Raw genomic sequence first — 19969 nt, 5'->3', positions numbered from 1 at the left:
TTTTGAACGGTAGTGTATACAGTCGTGGTCAAAAGTTTTGAGAATGACACAAATCCTAATTTTCACAAAGTCTGCTGCCTCAGTTTTGATGATGGCAATTTGCATATACTCCAGAATGTCATGAAGAGTGATCAGATAAATTGCAATTAATTGCAAAGTCCCTCTTTGCCATGAAAATGAACTTAATCCCCAAAAAACATTTCCACTGCATTTCAGCCCTGCCAGAAAAGGACCAGCTGCCATCATGTCAGTGATTCTCTCGTTAACACAGGTGAGAGTGTTGACGAGGACAAGGCTGGAGATCACTCTGTCATGCTGATTGAGTTAGAATAACAGACTGGAAGCTTTAAAAGGAGGGTGGTGCTTGAAATCATTGTTCTTCCTCTGTTAACCATGGTTACCTGCAAGGAAACACGTGCCGTCATCATTGCTTTGCACAAAAAGGGCTTCACAGGCAAGGATATTACTGCTAGGAAGATTGCACCTAAATCAACCATTTATCGGATCATCAACAACTTCAAGGAGAGAGGTTCAATTGTTGTGAAGAAGGCGTCAGGGCGCCCAAGAAAGTCCAGCAAGTGCCAGGACCGTCTCCTAAAGTTGATTCAGTTGCGGGATCGCGGCACCACCAGTGCAGAGCTTGCTCAGGAATGGCAGCAGGCAGGTGTGAGTGCATCTGCACGCACAGTGAGGCGAAGACTTTTGGAGGATGGCCTGGTGTCAAGAAGGGCAGCAAAGAAGCCACTTCTCTCCAGGAAAAACATCAGGGACAGACTGATATTCTGCAAAAGGTACAGGGATTGGACTGCTGAGGACTGGGCTAAAGTCATTTTCTCTGATGAATCCCCTTTCTGATTGTTTGGGGCATCCGGAAAAAACCTTGTCCTGTGTCATGCCAACAGTAAAGCATCCTGAGACCATTCATATGTGGGGTTGCTTCTCAGCCAAGGGAGTGGGCTCACTCACAATTTTGCCTAAGAACACAGCCATGAATAAAGAATGGTACCAACACATCCTCTGAGAGCAACTTCTCCCAACCATCCAAGAACAGTTTGGTGACGACCAATGCCTTTTCCAGCATGATGGAGCACCTTTCCATAAGGCAAAAGTGATAACTAAGTGGCTCGGGAACAAACATTGACATTTTGGGTCCATGGCCAGGAAACTCCCCAGACCTTAATCCCATTGAGAACTTGTGGTCGATCCTCAAGAGGCGGGTGGACAAACAAAACCCCACAAATTCTGACAAACTCCAAGCATTGATTATGCAAGAATGGGCTGCCATCAGTAAGGATGTGGCCCAGAAGTTAATTGACAGCATGCCAGGGCGGATTGCAGAGGTCTTGAAAAAGAAGGGTCAACACTGCAAATATTGACTCTTTGCATAAACGTAATGTAATTGTAAATAAAAGCCTTTGACACTTATGGAATGCTTGTAATTATACTTCAGTATACCATAGTAACATCTGACAAAAATATCTCATAACACTGAAGCAGCGAACTTTGTGAAGACCAATACTTTTGACCACGACTGTATATATATATATATATATATATATATATATACACACTACAGTTCAACATTTTGGGGTCACTTACAAATGTCCTTGTTTTCCATGAAAACATACATGAAATGAGTTTGAATAGGAAATATAGCAAAATGCATAGGAAATGTGGTCATTGACAAGGTTAGAAATAATGATTTTAAATTGAAATAATAATTGTGTCCTTCAAACTTTGCTTTCGTCAAAGAATCCTCCAGCAATTACAGCCTTGCAGACCTTTGCATTCTAGTTGTCAATTTGATGAGGTAATCTGAAGAGATTTCACCCCATGCTTCCTGAAGCAACTCCAACAAGTTGGATTGGGCACTTCTTACGTACCATACGGTCAAGCTGCTCCCACAACAGCTCAATAGGGTTGAGATCTGGTGACTGTGCTGGCCACTCCATTATATACAGAATACCAGCTGACTGCTTCTTCCCTAAATAGTTCTTGCATAGTTTGGAGCTGTTCCTTGGGTCATTGTCCTGTTGAAGGAGGAAATTGGCTCCAATCAAGCTCCGTCCACAGGTTATGGCATGGCTTGCAAAATGGAGTGATAGCCTTCCTTCTTCAAGATCCCTTTTACCCTGTACAAATCTCCCACTTTACCACCACCAAAGCACCCCAAGACCATCACATTGCCTCCACCATGCTTGACAGATGGCATCAAGCCCTCCTCCAGCATCTTTTCATTTGGTCTGTGTCTCACAAATGTTCTTCTTTGTGATCCGAACACCTCAAACTTCGATTTGTCTGTCCATAACACTTTTTTCCAATCTTCCTCTGTCCAGTGTCAGTGTTCTTTTGCCCATCTTAATCAAACTAGACACTCTAATGTATTTGTCCTCTTGCTCAGTTGTGCACCGGGGCCTCCCACTCCTCTTTCTATTCTGGTTAGAGCCAGTTTGCGCTGTTCTGTGAAGGGAGTAGTGCACAGCGTTGTACGATTTCTTGGCAAAAATAGACTGACGAGTTTCAGAAGAAGGTAATTTTTTTCTGGGCATTTTGAGCCTGTAATCAAACCCACAATTGCTGATGCTCCAGATACTCAACTAGTCTCAAGAAGGCCAGTTTTATTGCTTCTTTAATCAGCACAACAGTTTTCAGCTGTGCTAACATAATTGCAAAAGGGTGTTCTAATGATCAATTAGCCTTTTAAAATGATAAACTTGGATTAGCAAACACAACGTGCCATTGGAACACAGGACTGATGGTTGCTGATAATGGGCCTCTGTACGCCTATGTAGATATTCCATTAAAAATCAGCCATTTCCAGCTACAATAGCCATTTACAACATTAACAATGTCTACACTGTATTTCTGATCAATTTGATGTTATTTTAATGGACAAAAAAATTGCTTTTCTTTCGAAAACAAGGACATTTCTAAGTGACCCCAAACTTTGAACGGTACTGTATATATTATGATTTTTTTGTAATACATTTATATGAAGTTGGCTTTAGCTAGCCCAGATAGGTTACCAATCTCCCAACCCCATAACTAGTTACCAATAAGCTATTTCAGGCTGTCAATCAAGTTAGAGGAGCTAGCTTGTCTATCTATCTTAGCTGGCAAGCCTGCTGAAATTAAAAAGCAAGCAGTAACTAAATGTAATGAATAAGACTCACATTCCTTTCAATCTTTTACCCAGGTTTTTGCAGAGATGCAGAAAAGCATATTTACTTTCTTTAAAAAAGAAATACCAGTCAGGAGGATAAAGACAGCTCAAGAGATATACTTATATATGAAGAACAATTGCCATATTTTTTTACATAAAATTAAGCATAATGAACAGCTCAAGAGGTACGGTGCCTTGCAAAAGTATTCATCCCACTTGGCGTTTTTCCTATTTTGTTGCATTACAACCTGTAATTTAAATGGATTTTTATTTGGATTTCATGTAATGGACATACACAAAATAGTCCAAATTGGTGAAGTGAAATGAAAAAAAAAATACTTGTAAACAAAAAAAAACAACTGCAAAGTGGTGCGTGCATATGTATTCACCCCCTTTGCTATGAAGCCCCTAAATAAGATCTGGTGCAACCAATTACCTTCAGAAGTCACATAATTTGTTAAATAAAGTAAACATTTGTGAAATCTAAGTGTCACATGATCTGTCACATGATCTCAGTATATATACACCTGTTCTGAAAGGCCCCAGAGTCTGCAACACCACTAAGCAAGGGGAACCACCAAGCAAGCGGCACCAAGAAGACCAAGGAGCTCTCCAAACAGGTCAGGGACAAAGTTGTGGAGAAGTACAGATCAGGATTGGGTTATAAAAAAATATCCGAAACTTTGAACATCCCACGGAGCACCATTACTCCATAATAAAAAAATTGAAAGAATATGGCACCACAGCATACCTTCCAAGAGAGGGCCGCCCACCAAAACTCATGGACCAGGCAAGGAGGGCATTAATCAGAGAGGCAACAAAGAGACCAAAGATAACCCTGAAGGAGCTGCAAAGCTCCACATCGGAGATTGGAGGATCTGTCAATAGGACCACTTTAAGCCGTACACTCCACAGAGCTGGGCTTTACGGAAGAGTGGCCAGAAAAAAGCCATTGCTTAAAGAAAAAAATAAGCAAACACGTTTGGTGTTCGCCAAAAGGCATGTGGGAGACTCCCCAAAAATATGGAAGAAGGTACTGTCAGATAAGGTTTTGTCAGAAGAAGGTTTTGTCAGATAAGACAAAAATTGAGCTTTATGGCCATTAAGGAAAATGCTATGTCTGGCGCAATCCCAACACCTCTCATCACCCCGAGAACACCATCCCCACAGTGAAGCATGGTGGTGGCAGCATGTAAATGAGAACTTGTTCTCAACTGGCTTACCTGGTTAAATAAAGGTGAAATAAAATAAATAAAATTTGAAAATTAAAAAAATGCTGTGGGGATGTTTTTCATTGGCAGGGACTGGAAAACTGGTCAGAATTGACGGAATGATGGATGGCGCTAAATACAGGGAAATCCTTGAGGGAAACCTGTTTCAGTCTTCCAGAGATTTGAGACTGGGACGGAGGTTCACCTTCCAGCAGGACAATGACCCTAAGCATTCTGCTAAAGCAACACTCCAGTGGTTTAAGGGGAAACATTTAAATGTATTGGAATGGCCTAGTCAAAGCACAGACCTCAATCCAATTGAGAATCTGTGGTATTGTCACGACTTCCGCCGAGGCTGCCCCCCCTCCTGGTTCAGGCAGGCTTCGGCGTTCTTCGTCACCGGAGTACTAGCTACTGCCGATCCCATTCTCATCACTCCACTAGTCATGTCTTGTCAATCACACACACCTGGTGCTCATTCCCCTAATTAGTATGTGTATAAGTGTTCCCTCTGTTCCCCTTGTCTTTGTGAGTGATTGTTTGTTGTGAGAGCGTGTAGCTCGGTTGAGCTACTATTCACTGTGTTTATGCCAAGGTGGATGTTTTCCCTTGGAATAGTTTCGTTTTGATGCTTTAGGTGTTTGATTTATGTAAACGGATTAAACTCTGGACTTCGGTATTTTACCTCCTGCGCCTGACTCCTTAATTTACACCTCGTTACAGGTATGACTTAAAGATTGCTGTACACCAGCGGAACCCATCCAACTTGAAGGAGCTGGAGCAGTTTTGCCTTGAAGAATGGGCAAAAATCCCAGTGGCTAGATGTGCCAAGCTTATAGAGACATACCCCAATAGACTTGCAGCTGTAATTGCTGCAATAGGTGGCTTTACAAAGTATTGACTTTGGGGGGGTGAATAGTTATGCACACTCAAGTTTCAGTTTTTTAGTCTTATTTCTTTTTTGTTTCACAATAAAAAATATTTAGCATCTTCAAAGTGGTAGGCATGTTGTGTAAATCAAATGATACAAACCCCCCAAAATCCATTTTAATTCCAGGTTTTAAGGCAAAAAATTGGAAAAATGCCAAGGGGGGTGAATACTTTCGCAAGCCACTGTATGCTTAGATATGCAGAACAATAGACATATTTATTTACATTGAATTTTTACATAGAATTAGGAAATAGGAAAAAGCTCTTTCAGGTGTTTGAAAAGGCCTAGCCCCGTCCAGACCATGGCCCAGCCATCCTCACGTACATTGTGCCCCCTCAGATATTAGGGGTGCATGACGCCCCTGATGGTAGGGTTAGGGTTTATTGTAGGGTTAGGGTTAGGTTCTATTGTAGGGTTACCACGGCTTACACCAGTCTGAGAATATATGACACAGAATTTTTCATCAGAATCAAATTGATGTGTGTTTGCAAAGACTTTTCAATAGGATACTTCGCTGCGAAGTGACTTTGTGTAGATACAGTACGATGATCGAAGGCCCCAATCCTATCTCAGGTTACATGGAATTCATCCATTGACATCAATGCATGATTAACTTGATCGTCGAGTTAAGCGAGGACAAAGATAGGATTTCGCCCTTAGAGATGTCAACCATTTTATTTTCCCTATTCCCCATTGCAGGCATTGCCTACCTGAGCGGCATGTGCAGCGAGAGAAGGAAATGCATCCTAGCCGAGGACAACGGCCTCAACCTGGCCTTTACCATCGCTCACGAAATGGGCCACAAGTGAGTCAAGTTTTTCCTCTCCCACAACTTTCAACTCGCACTTCACAAGTGCGATATCCACCACAAAGGCTAACCAACTTAATTCTCTCACAAACCTGGTATGACATCTATAATTACTATAGGCAGTTGGCTGTGCAATACCATGAGTTGTGCGGAAACAAATCTATCGACACAAGCTTACGCAGTAGTTTTGTACCTTGAATTTAGCAGCGAAATTGGTCGCTAAGATGCACTGACTGGATTTTATGCCCTGATAACAGAGTGAGGGCTCTATTCAGTATGTATCGCTGAACATTCCTTTAAATTTCAATCACGCAAGTAACGCTGAACTTCCGCGAAATTGATTGAATTGAGCCCTAAAGCTCTGTTAAGTAAAGTCATGGTGGTATGGGGAAGTCAAAGGAGCCTACTAGCCACCAGAGGGCTCTCCACGGGATCCCCCAGAGCGACCTAGTGAGCAGCTCCGCTAATGCTAATGTAGCATCTGGTCTTATGAAAGCCTCCAGAGGATGTCATCATCATCCCCACTAGCTCTGTATAGGAAAATCCTCTGGTTGAATTTTGTTCCAAAATTACCACTGTGCTTTGTCAGGGCTGGAGCCGCTGTTCCAGTTTGTCTTTTTGTTTATCCGACCGTGTGTGTGAAGCTTTTGTTTATTGGATTGTGTGTGTGAAGCTTTTGTTTATTGGATTGTGTATGTGAAGCTTTTGTTTATTCGACTGTGTGTGTGTCTGTAGATTTGTTGGACCAACTGAAGTCTCTGGGGTGGTGAGATCAGTGCCCGAAGTTGGTTGCTTTCTTTGTTGTGTGCTCATGCTTGTCCCAGTTTGATACTGCTGATTCACTGGTTCAACAGAGATGGGGTTATCTGAGTCTATAACGCTAATTATTAACTAGTTATTTCATTGTTAATGCCATGTTATGTGCAAGCATGCGTCTTGGGACGCGAGTCTTCCTATGAATTTGCATGCGTGTACTTTAAGGCATTCACATGTAGGCTATTAGTGCAGGCAGGGATGTGTGTGTGCGTGTATGTGTGTGTTTGTGTGTGATGTATCTGTCTCAAGATAGCGAACAGGAAAACGAGTTGATGAGTCCTGGAGCACACTTGTCTCTGCCAAATGAGCTCAGAGATCAGAGCTTGAGTTCGTCATGACTTGGCAGTAGTTTCACAAAGCCAACACTGATGCAGACTCCAACTCAAAGACATCAAAGTATCTTGAGTCCCTTTCCAAAGGCAATTGGGGCGAAATGACACAGAATTTAATTACGGAGTCAATACCGTTGAGTGCAACTGTCATAGGGCTAGCGTAGCATGTCACAGGGCTAGCGTAGCATGTCACAGGGCTAGCGTAGCATGTCACATGGCTAGCGTAGCATATCACAGGGCTAACGTAGCATGAAAGAGGGCTAACGTAGCATGACACAGGGCTAACGTAGCATGACAGAGGGCTAACGTAGCATGACACAGGGCTAACGTAGCATGACAGAGGGCTAACGTAGCATGTCACAGGGCTAACGTAGCATGTCACAGGGCTAACGTAGCATGACAGAGGGCTAACGTAGCATGACACAAGGCTAACGTAGCATGACACATGACAGAGCAAATCTGTCTTCGGAAGGTGAAAGCCATGACGTAGTCACCAAACACAAGGTGCAAAAGAAAGGCTGAGGTATGAGGTCATTACACATATTCATCCAATGTGTCATCCATCACCTTCCACTCAAAATGACAAAATTGTAACCATTCTCGTTCTATCTCTCTCGTTTGACTATATTTTAATTTGTGTTTCACTCTGTTTCTTTTCCATAAACCTTTAAAATCATTTGGTCATATATTACACTTATGTGCCTTAATGGTCTGAGTATTTTTGTAAGGAGCTAGAGATGAATAATGGCCTTTCAACACAAAAGTACCTGAAATGAGAACTGCCGTTAAAATTCATCCTATAATTGCTACAAAAATATACAATCAAGTGAAATATTCGTTATGTCATTTGATATGTTACTGATGTTGAAAACTGATGTTTGATTTAGGAACATTTTTATTTAAATTAAGCTCTTGCGGATAGCTTTTGGCATATTCCATCTGTTATACATTTGGGACTAAACTTAATATACATGTCTGACAGTCAAAAATGATGTGTTTTTAGCTGTGTAGCTCAGAATAAAATAGCAAAGTATCAGTCTTTGCAATGGCTTGGATGGCCTCATTGAATTTGCCATTTTTAAAACATAAGATAAAATGGCTACAAAAAATCTGAAGTAGACATGACCCAAAATGTTCTTCTAAGCACTGGGGGTTTATACCCAGTCATGGAGAACTAACTGAGATTAAAAACCATTGCAGCGGCGAATGGTCACGTTAACTCTCAAATCAGGAAAGACGCTTCACAGTCCAAATGCCAACTTCTTTATCTGTGTGTGGTGTTTGGCTGTGAATGGTTTTACAGAGAAACCAGAGTTCCATATTGAGCTGAACCTGAATTTCACATCCTCTCTAGCCTTCCTATGCAGACTCCAGGCTGGCTGGCATGTGATGACTTGAGAGAAACAAACAGGCATTCTTTAGCAGAAGTTGTTTCTGAACAACTTGCAGAAGTTGCAGAGTTTGATACATTTCCCTCACCAACTCAGTGTTTGACTTTGTTCCTCCGGTAATGATGGGGGGTCATGTCCTCTGTAGACAATGGTGGGGCGAGGGAAAAGCATCTGGAAGGCACGGCTTAGTCCCGAGCCGTTGGGTCCCTGACAAGGCCTGCGGGTCACCTCCATTTTTAGTAACTTTATCAACGTTTTTTTTTTACAAGAGAGAAGCTTTTGTTCCTCCTCTGTGAACCATGATGCACGTGATCTTTTCTCACCGAATGCGATTTCACAATAGGCCCGGGAGGTCTCACTTTGTCCTGCTGCAAAAAAACAAGAGAGAGAAAAAGAGGGGAAACCCAAATGTAGACATGGAGGGGAATCGTCTACGATCTGAAGGTTGACTTTTGGGAATATATTGCTAATGAAGGATTCCGTATTATGGGATATGATTTATGATAATGTATGTGCATTATCTGTACGTGAATAGTGACTTAAAATACACCATGGACATGCAGAGCAGAATATTTCCAAAAAAATATCAGAGGGGGTTTTGTTGTCAAGAAGAGGAGGGGTTTGGGGTCAAGCTTCAAGTAAACCATGATCTGGTCCACTGATTTAACCCTCACATAAAATAATTTCCACAAAAACACTTCTAACAGTGTTTCTTGATGTTTTATTGCTGGACTTTTGTCTCTCATTTGCACTAGAGAGCCAAGGCAATGAAACCACTTTAAATGGGCAGTGCAGTTAAAAATGAAATTTTGCACCAAAAAAAAAGGAAAGAAAAACAAGATATTTCAACCCTATGAGGTCATAGGGCTCTGGTCAAAAGTAGTGCACTATGTAGGGAATAGGGTGCCATTTGGGGGTGCAACCTTAATTTGGAAACCCATCATCCTCCCCTTCCCTCTGGATAGAAATCTGTAGCAGATGAACATTGACTCGGTGCCTTCAGCAACTGGAATCAAGGCGCATTTAATACCCGTGACTGAGTGAACTTGTGCCGATGTTTATTTGTTAATTCCCAGAGCTTTTCATGTCCTTGCTTGTTTTTCGGCAACGACACATGGTTATGGTTTCATGCTAGTGTGTCCTCCTCGGACCAGGTTGGGTGTATTTTTTTGTCCTCTGGTTTTGATCGTGTTGATAATGTGTTGGTAATGTCAATAATAGGGTCGCAACATTTTTCCGAAATACATGTTGGATTTCCTCGCAGTTTACACCCTGCTTATTCGAGAAATCATGCAACCAGGATTTCTGGGAAAAAATACGTTTTGGGAAAGTTTTAGGAATTTTGCTAGCCTTGTTTGTGGTATCATGGCATGATAAGGAGTGTCAAGGAGTGGCATGATGGCACAAACAGACTAGAATTTTGCAACCTTAGTCAATAATATTTTTTTTCTCTCTGTGACTGTAGCATGGGTGTGAGTCACGACAACGACCACCAGTCGTGTGCGGACGGCCTCCACATCATGTCGGGAGAGTGGGTCAAAGGTCAGAACCTGGGCGACGTTTCCTGGTCCGGCTGTAGCCGTGACGACGTGGAGAAGTTCCTCCGGTAAACCAGCCTCCTCTTCCTCCTCTTTCTTCCTCCCTCTCACTCTGATAATTAATAATTTCATTCATTTCATTTCATTAATTGGATGTCAGTTTGACCAACTTAAACGTTAAAATAACGTTTATATATTTATTAATTTCATAAAGGTTATTTGAAGTCCATTGTCACTACCCCGTGTCATCCATTTCACAGAGAACAGGACGCCCTTTTCGTGCATACTTCAATGTTTCACTCCTCTCCCCCCCCCAGTGACAGTATGCATGCATGTCTAAAGAATTGTTTACAACATCAACAACAGCCACAGGAGTCATGCTGTGGAGGAATGCAGTTTGACGTTTATTGTCATGAATCTTGCCCTGGAGGCAGAACTGTGCGATTTTCACTAGATCGGCCAGCTGCAAAGTCAAAATTGGCTATACCGTAACAATTCATGAAAACGAAAATTAGCTTTTTTAGTCTTCATTTAAGATTCACGACAATAAAAGCCAACCTGCTGGAGGAATGAGGGATTGAATGAGACAGCTGAAAGCTGTGGAGGAATGAGGGGTTGAATGAGACAGCTGAAAGCTGTGGATGATTAGTTGACCATAGTACAGTAGTAAAGTACAGCCAGTGCAGCTGGGAATTTGGCCAGGGCCCGTACTCACAAAGCGTCTCAGAGTAGCAGAGCTGATCTAAGATCAGTTTAGCCTTTTAGATCATAATTAATAAGATTATATCGACAGGGGGAACCTGATTGTAGATCAGAACTCCTACTCTGAGACGCTTTATGAATACAGACCTGGGTTCAAATAGTATTTGCCATAATGACGTGAAATGCCCTCAATAGGAAGCCATAGTGACGTGAAGTGCCCTCAATAGGAAGCCATAGTGACGTGAAGTGCCCTCAATAGGAAGCCATAGTGACGTGAAATGCCCTCAATAGCAAGCCATAGTGATGTAAAATGCCCTCAATCGGAAGTCACTACTTTTCCAGGTTAGCGGAGAGTGACTCAATAGAGAACGTTCCTGTGTGTGTGTGTGTGTGTGTGTGTGTGTGTGTGTGTGTGTGTGTGTGTGTGCGTCGTAGGTCCAAGGCCAGTAGTTGTCTTCTCCAGACCGACCCGCTGAGCTTGAACTCAGTGATCCTGCCATTCAAACACCCAGGGATGACCTACACGGCAGATGAACAGTGTCAGATCCTCTTCGGCGCCACCGCCTCCCACTGTCAGAACATGCAGGTGAGTGAGGCACTGGGAAATGAGAGTGAACTGCATCGCTGCGTCAGAAATGCAGCGACGTTTTTTTTTCTTCTAAGGGTGCATTCACACTGAGCAGCACAGCGTAAAATGGTGGCGCCAAATGAATGTATTTCAATGGGGAAGGTGCACTGGGGTGGTGGAGGGGAACGTGCATCAGTTTGCTTGAGGTTGCAGCACACCATGCACTGCCTCAAATAGCACATAGCTTATACTCTGTTACCTCTGTGTGGGTTGCATCGCCAGCCCATCCTACATCTGAACAGAGCATGTTGAGATCAGTACCTAGTACTATTAAAGACAAGATTTGGGATTGATTATGTATGGAAGTTCTCCACTTACTAAGATAACAACAACAACAACAATGTCATATTTCTAAGACTAGAAAATGACTCAAATTAAAATAGACTTCCTACATAGCAGAAATCAAAGCGATCTTGACTTCATTGATTCCTACTGATGTTCCTATGGCACGCTCACTGAAATACATACTTTTTTTATTGCACTGTTGGTACTATATGTTTGTCACCATGTCACTATGGAGACACTGTATTTTTGTCACTATGGAGACACTGTCTGTTTGTCACCATGTCACTATGGAGACACTGTCTGTTTGTCACCATGTCACTATGGAGACACTGTCTGTTTGTCACCATGTCACTATGGAGACACTGGTATCAACCACATCCATCAGTTCCAGAATATATCTCCCTTTCCGAAAGGAACAGATCTCTATCTCTCTGAGAACCCTACAAATCACTTCTTCCGAGGTCTCGGGGGGGAATGTTTTTACTGTTTCGATAACCGCTCGAGCTGTAATTCATAAAAACTGAGACATATGAACCATATGAACTCTCCCACCAGTCGCTCTGAGTGAATCCTTAATCTCCACCATAAATCACCAACAATCGTTTTTTTAAACGGATGACAGATAAATTCAATAAAGAATTACCAAAGATTTGATCGAGGTTCCTCACGCCGCGTCCTGTCATGATAAGATGCCGGTGCAGCCTCGCCGGTGGACCCGTTTATACCCCAGAGGCTCAGCAATCTCGTAAAAGCAACCCATTAATTAAGCTGTGTTATCAGACGCCATGGCAACCGCTGTGTTTACAAACCAAACACTCCCCTCAATGCCATTGTGATTTTTTTTCCACCAAAGTGCGATCCTGATAAATAAAACAGTTTGAAGAGGACGTGAGCTTTTTATCCACCGTTGGGCTCATGAAGCTGCATTTAGAGCCTGCCTGCAATCATTTTTATGGGCCAATGAGTTTTTTTTTTAATGGAGAATGTTAGGTGTGTTGTGTTATCGTTGTCAGGTGCTAATGGAAAACAAGAGGTCAGTTTTCCTTGTTTTCTCGTTAAACCCTGAGTTTGTTGCAAATGCATGTGACCACCGTGTTGTTGTTCGAATCCCAGATTGCTCCTTTAAAAAGACGTGGTGGGGGCCTAATGTAAAGCCTGGAAGTGGTTAGAGATCCTTCATCCAACAGGTGGCTACTTGGAGCATCTGGACCCTTTAACCGTGTGAACCCTACCCCCTTTAACCATGTGAACCCTACCCCCTTTAACCATGTGAACCCTACACCCTTTAACCGTGTGAACCCTACATCCTTTAACCATGTGAACCCTACCCCCTTTAACCATGTGAACCCTACACCCTTTAACCATGTGAACCCTACACCCTTTAACCATGTAAACCCGACACCCTTTAACCATGTAAACCCTACACCCTTTAACCATGTGAACCCTACCCCCTTTAACCATGTGAACCCGACACCCTTTAACCATGTGAACCCTACACCCTTTAACCGTGTAAACCCGACACCCTTTAACCATGTGAACCCTACACCCTTTAACCATGTAAACCCGACACCCTTTAACCATGTAAACCCTACACCCTTTAACCATGTGAACCCTACCCCCTTTAACCATGTGAACCCTACACCCTTTAACCGTGTAAACCCGACACCCTTTAACCATGTGAACCCTACCCCCTTTAACCATGTAAACCCGACACCCTTTAACCATGTAAACCCTACACCCTTTAACCATGTGAACCCTACCCCCTTTAACCATGTGAACCCTACACCCTTTAACCATGTGAACCCTACCCCCTTTAACCGTGTAAACCCGACACCCTTTAACCATGTGAACCCGACACCCTTTAACCATGTGAACCCTACCCCCTTTAACCATGTGAACCCGACACCCTTTAACCATGTGAACCCTACACCCTTTAACCGTGTAAACCCGACACCCTTTAACCATGTGAACCCTACACCCTTTAACCATGTAAACCCGACACCCTTTAACCATGTAAACCCTACACCCTTTAACCATGTGAACCCTACCCCCTTTAACCATGTGAACCCTACACCCTTTAACCGTGTAAACCCGACACCCTTTAACCATGTGAACCCTACCCCCTTTAACCATGTAAACCCGACACCCTTTAACCATGTAAACCCTACACCCTTTAACCATGTGAACCCTACCCCCTTTAACCATGTGAACCCTACACCCTTTAACCATGTGAACCCTACCCCCTTTAACCATGTGAACCCTACCCCCTTTAACCATGTAAAACCTACACCCTTTGACCATGTGAACCCTACACCCTTTAACCATGTAACCCCTACACCCTTTAACCATGTAAACCCGACACCCTTTAACCATGTAAAACCTACACCCTTTAACCATGTGAACCCTACACCTTTTAACCATGTAAACTCTACACCCTTTAACCATGTGAACCCTGCACCCTACACCCTTTAACCGTATAACCCCTACACCCTTCAACCATGTGAACCCTACCCCCTTTAACCATGTGAACCCTACCCCCTTTAACCATGTGAACCCTACATACTTTAACCATGTGAACCCTACCCCCTTTAACCATGTGAACCCTACCCCCTTTAACCACGTGAACCCTACCCCCTTTAACCATGTGAACCCTACATACTTTAACCATGTGAACCCTACCCCCTTTAACCATGTGAACCCTACCCCCTTTAACCATATGAACCCTACCCCCTTTAACCATGTGAACCCTACCCCCTTTAACCATGTGAACCCTACACCCTTTAACCATGTGAACCCTACCCCCTTTAACCATGTGAACCCTACATACTTTAACCATGTGAACCCTACCCCCTTTAACCATGTGAACCCTACCCCCCTTTAACCATATGAACCCTACACCCTTTAACCATGTGAACCCTACACCCCTTTAACCATGTGAACCCTACACCCTTTAACCATGTGAACCCTACATACTTTAACCATGTGAACCCTACCCCCTTTAACCATGTGAACCCTACCCCCTTTAACCATGTGAACCCTACCCCCTTTAACAATGTGAACCCCCCCCTTACCATGTGAACCGTACACCCTTTAACCGTGTAACCCCTACACCCTTTAACCATATGGAACCCTACACCCCTTTGACCATATGAACCCTACACCCTTTAACCATATGAATCCTACACCCTTTAACCATATGAATCCTACACCCTTTAACCATATGAACCCTACACCCTTTAACCATATGAGCCCTACCCCCTTTAACCATGTGGACCCTACATCCTTTAACCATGTGAACCCTTCCCCCTTTAACCATGTGAACCCTACCCCCTTTAACCATGTGGACCCTACATCCTTTAACCATGTGAACCCTACCCCCTTTAACCATGTGAACCCTACATACTTTAACCATGTGAACCCTACCCCCTTTAACCATGTGAACCCTACCCCCTTTAACCATGTGAACCCTACATACTTTAACCATGTGAACACTACCCCCTTTAACCATGTGAACCCTACCCCCTTTAACCATGTGAACCCTACCCCCTTTAACCATGTGAACCCTACCCCCTTTAACCATGTGAACCCTACATACTTTAACCATGTGAACCCTACACCCTTTAACCGTGTAACCCCTACCCCCTTTAACCATGTGAACCCTACCCCCTTTAACCATGTGAACCCTACACCCTTTAACCATGTAACCCCTACACCCTTTAACCATGTAAACCCGACACCCTTTAACCATGTAAAACCTACACCCTTTAACCATGTGAACCCTACACCTTTTAACCATGTAAACTCTACACCCTTTAACCATGTGAACCCTGCACCCTACACCCTTTAACCGTATAACCCCTACACCCCTTCAACCATGTGAACCCTACCCCCTTTAACCATGTGAACCCTACCCCTTTAACCATGTGAACCCTACATACTTTAACCATGTGAACCCTACCCCCTTTAACCATGTGAACCCTACCCCCCTTTAACCACGTGAACCCTACCCCCCTTTAACCATGTGAACCCTACATACTTTAACCATGTGAACCCTACCCCCTTTAACCATGTGAACCCTACCCCCTTTAACCATATGAACCCTACCCCCTTTAACCATGTGAACCCTACCCCCTTTAACCATGTGAACCCTACACCCTTTAACCATGTGAACCCTACCCCCTTTAACCATGTGAACCCTACATACTTTAACCATGTGAACCCTACCCCCTTTAACCATGTGAACCCTACCCCCTTTAACCATATGAACCCTACACCCTTTAACCATGTGAACCCTACACCCTTTAACCATGTGAACCCTACACCCTTTAACCATGTGAACCCTACATACTTTAACCATGTGAACCCTACCCCCTTTAACCATGTGAACCCTACCCCCTTTAACCATGTGAACCCTACCCCCTTTAACAATGTGAACCCTACCCCCTTTAACCATGTGAACCGTACACCCTTTAACCGTGTAACCCCTACACCCTTTAACCATATGAACCCTACACCCTTTGACCATATGAACCCTACACCCTTTAACCATATGAATCCTACACCCTTTAACCATATGAATCCTACACCCTTTAACCATATGAACCCTACACCCTTTAACCATATGAGCCCTACCCCCTTTAACCATGTGGACCCTACATCCTTTAACCATGTGAACCCTTCCCCCTTTAACCATGTGAACCCTACCCCCTTTAACCATGTGGACCCTACATCCTTTAACCATGTGAACCCTACCCCCTTTAACCATGTGAACCCTACATACTTTAACCATGTGAACCCTACCCCCTTTAACCATGTGAACCCTACCCCCTTTAACCATGTGAACCCTACATACTTTAACCATGTGAACACTACCCCCTTTAACCATGTGAACCCTACCCCCTTTAACCATGTGAACCCTACCCCTTTAACCATGTGAACCCTACCCCCTTTAACCATGTGAACCCTACATACTTTAACCATGTGAACCCTACACCCTTTAACCGTGTAACCCCTACCCCCTTTAACCATGTGAACCCTACACTCTTTAACCATGTGAACCCTACACACTTTAACCATGTGAACCCTACATACTTTAACCATGTGAACCCTACACCCTTTGACCATATGAACCCTACACCCTTTAACCATATGAACCCTACACCCTTTAACCATATGAACCCTACACCCTTTAACCATATGAACCCTACCCCTTTAACCATGTGAACCCTACATACTTTAACCATGTGAACCCTACCCCCCTTTAACCATGTGAACCCTACCCCCTTTAACCATGTGAACCCTACCCCCTTTAACCATGTGAACCCTACATACTTTAACCATGTGAACCCTACCCCCTTTAACCATGTGAACCCTACATACTTTAACCATGTGAACCCTACACCCTTTGACCATATGAACCCTACACCCTTTAACCACATGAACCCTACACCCTTTAACCATATGAACCGTACACCCTTTAACCATATGAACCCTACCCCCTTTAACCATGTGAACCCTACATCCTTTAACCATGTGAACCCTACCCCCTTTAACCATGTGAACCCTACCCCCTTTAACCATGTGAACCCTACATACTATAACCATGTGAACCCTACCCCCTTTAACCATGTGAACCCTACCCCCTTTAACCATGTGAACCCTACCCCTTTAACCATGTTAACCCTACCCCCTTTAACCATGTGAACCCTACCCCCTTTAACCATGTGAACCCTACCCCCTTTAACCATGTGAACCCTACATACTTTAACCATGTGAACCCTACACCCTTTAACCGTGTGAACCCTACCCCCTTTAACCATGTGAACCCTACCCCCTTTAACCATGTGAACCCTACACCCTTTAACCATGTAAACCCTACACCCTTTAACCATGTGAACCCTACATACTTTAACCATATGAACCCTACACCCTTTAACCATGTGAACCCTACATCTTTTAACCATGTGAACCCTACCCCCTTTAAACATGTGAACCCTACACCCTTTAACCATGTGAACCCTACCCCCTTTAACCATGTGAACCCTACACCCTTTAACCATGTGAACCCTACATACTTTAACCATGTGAACCCTTCCCCCTTTAACCATGTGTACCCTACCCCCTTTAACCATGTGAACCCTACATACTTTAACCATGTGAACCCTACCCCCTTTAAGCATGTGAACCCTACCCCCTTTAACCATGTGAACCCTACCCCCTTTAACCATGTGAACCCTACCCCCTTTAACCATGTGAACCCTACATACTTTAACCATGTGAACCCTACCCCCTTTAACCATGTAAACCCTACACCCTTTAACCATGTGAACCCTACATACTTTAACCATATGAACCCTACACCCTTTAACCATGTGAACCCTACACCCTTTAACCATGTGAACCCTACCCCCTTTAACCATGTGAACCCTACACCCTTTAACTATGTGAACCCTACCCCCTTCAACCATGTGAACCCTACCCCCTTTAACCATGTGAACCCCTACATACTTTAACCATGTGAACCCTACCCCCTTAACCATGTGAACCCTACCCCCTTTAACCATGTGAACCCTACATACTTTAACCATGAGAACCCTACCCCCTTTAACCATGTGAACCCTACCCCCTTTAACCATGTGAACCCTGCATACTTTAACCATGTGAACCCTACACCCTTTAACCATGTGAACCCTACCCCCTTTAACCATGTGAACCCTACCCCCTTTAACCATGTGAACCCTACACCCTTTAACCATGTGAACCCTACCCCCTTTAACCATGTGAACCCTACCCCCTTTAACCATGTGAACCCTACATACTTTAACCATGTGAACCCTACCCCCTTTAACCATGTGAACCCTACCCCCTTTAACCATGTGAACCCTACATACTTTAACCATGTGAACCCTACACCCTTTAACCATGTGAACCCTACATACTTTAACCATGTAAACCCTACACCCTTTAACCATGTGAACCCTACATACTTTAACCATATGAACCCTACACCCTTTAACCATATGAACCCTACACCCTTTAACCATATGAACCCTACCCCCTTTAACCATGTGATCCCTACACCCTTTAACCATGTGAACCCTACACCCTTTAACCATGTGAACCCTACATACTTTAACCATGTGAACCCTACCCCCTTTAACCATGTGAACCCTACATACTTTAACCATTTGAACCCTACCCCCTTTAACCATGTCAACCCTACCCCATTTAACCATGTGAACCCTACATACTTTAACCATGTGAACCCTACCCCCTTTAACCATGTGAACCCTACCCTCTTTAACCATGTGAACCCTAACCCCTTTAACCATGTTAACCCTACCCCCTTTAACCATGTGAACCCTACATACTTTAACCATGTGAACCCTACACCCTTTAACCATGTGAACCCTACCCCCTTTAACCATGTGAACCCTACACCCTTTAACCATGTGAACCCTACATACTTTAACCATGTGAACCCTACCCCCTTTAACCATGTGAACCCTACCCCCTTTAACCATGTGAACCCTACATACTTTAACCATGTGAACCCTACCCCCTTTAACCATGTGAACCCTACCCCCTTTAACCATGTGAACCCTACATACTTTAACCATGTGAACCCTACCCCCTTTAACCATGTGAACCCTACCCCCTTTAACCATGTGAACCCTACATATTTTAACCATATGAACCCTACACCCTTTAACCATGTGAACCCTACACCCTTTAACCATGTGAACCCTACCCCCTTTAACCATGTGAACCCTACACCCTTTAACCATGTGAACCCTACACCCTTTAACCATGTGAACCCTACCCCCTTTAACCATGTGAACCCTACATACTTTAACCATGTGAACCCTACCCCCTTTAACCATGTGAACCCTACCCCCTTTAACCATGGGAACCCTACATACTTTAACCATGTGAACCCTACACCCTTTAACCGTGTGAACCCTACCCCCTTTAACCATGTGAACCCTACATACTTTAACAATGTGAACCCTACCCCCTTTAACCATGTGAACCCTACCCCCTTTAACAATGTGAACCCTACACCCTTTAACCATGTGAACCCTACATACTTTAACCATGTGAACCCTACACCCTTTAACCGTGTAACCCCTACACCCTTTAACCATGTAAACCCTACACCCTT

General features: G+C 43.6%; 1 protein-coding gene across 1 annotated transcript in view; it reads left to right on the top strand.

Annotated features, from left to right (window-relative positions):
* LOC121583100 (A disintegrin and metalloproteinase with thrombospondin motifs 19-like) overlaps positions 1-19969 on the top strand; it is a 143809-nt gene that overhangs the window by 60638 nt on the left and 63202 nt on the right. The window contains exons 8-10 of the mRNA XM_045225348.1: positions 6005-6110; positions 10118-10258; positions 11328-11478. Of these exons, the coding sequence (XP_045081283.1) occupies positions 6005-6110; positions 10118-10258; positions 11328-11478 (398 nt within the window). The remainder of the gene's footprint in view (positions 1-6004; positions 6111-10117; positions 10259-11327; positions 11479-19969) is intronic.

This window comes from Coregonus clupeaformis, chromosome 15 (assembly GCF_020615455.1).
Source record: "Coregonus clupeaformis isolate EN_2021a chromosome 15, ASM2061545v1, whole genome shotgun sequence".
In the NCBI taxonomy this organism is placed as follows: Eukaryota; Metazoa; Chordata; class Actinopteri; order Salmoniformes; family Salmonidae; genus Coregonus; species Coregonus clupeaformis.
The sequence above is the reverse complement of the archived record's forward strand: the minus strand, read 5'-3'. Positions and strand labels throughout refer to the sequence as shown.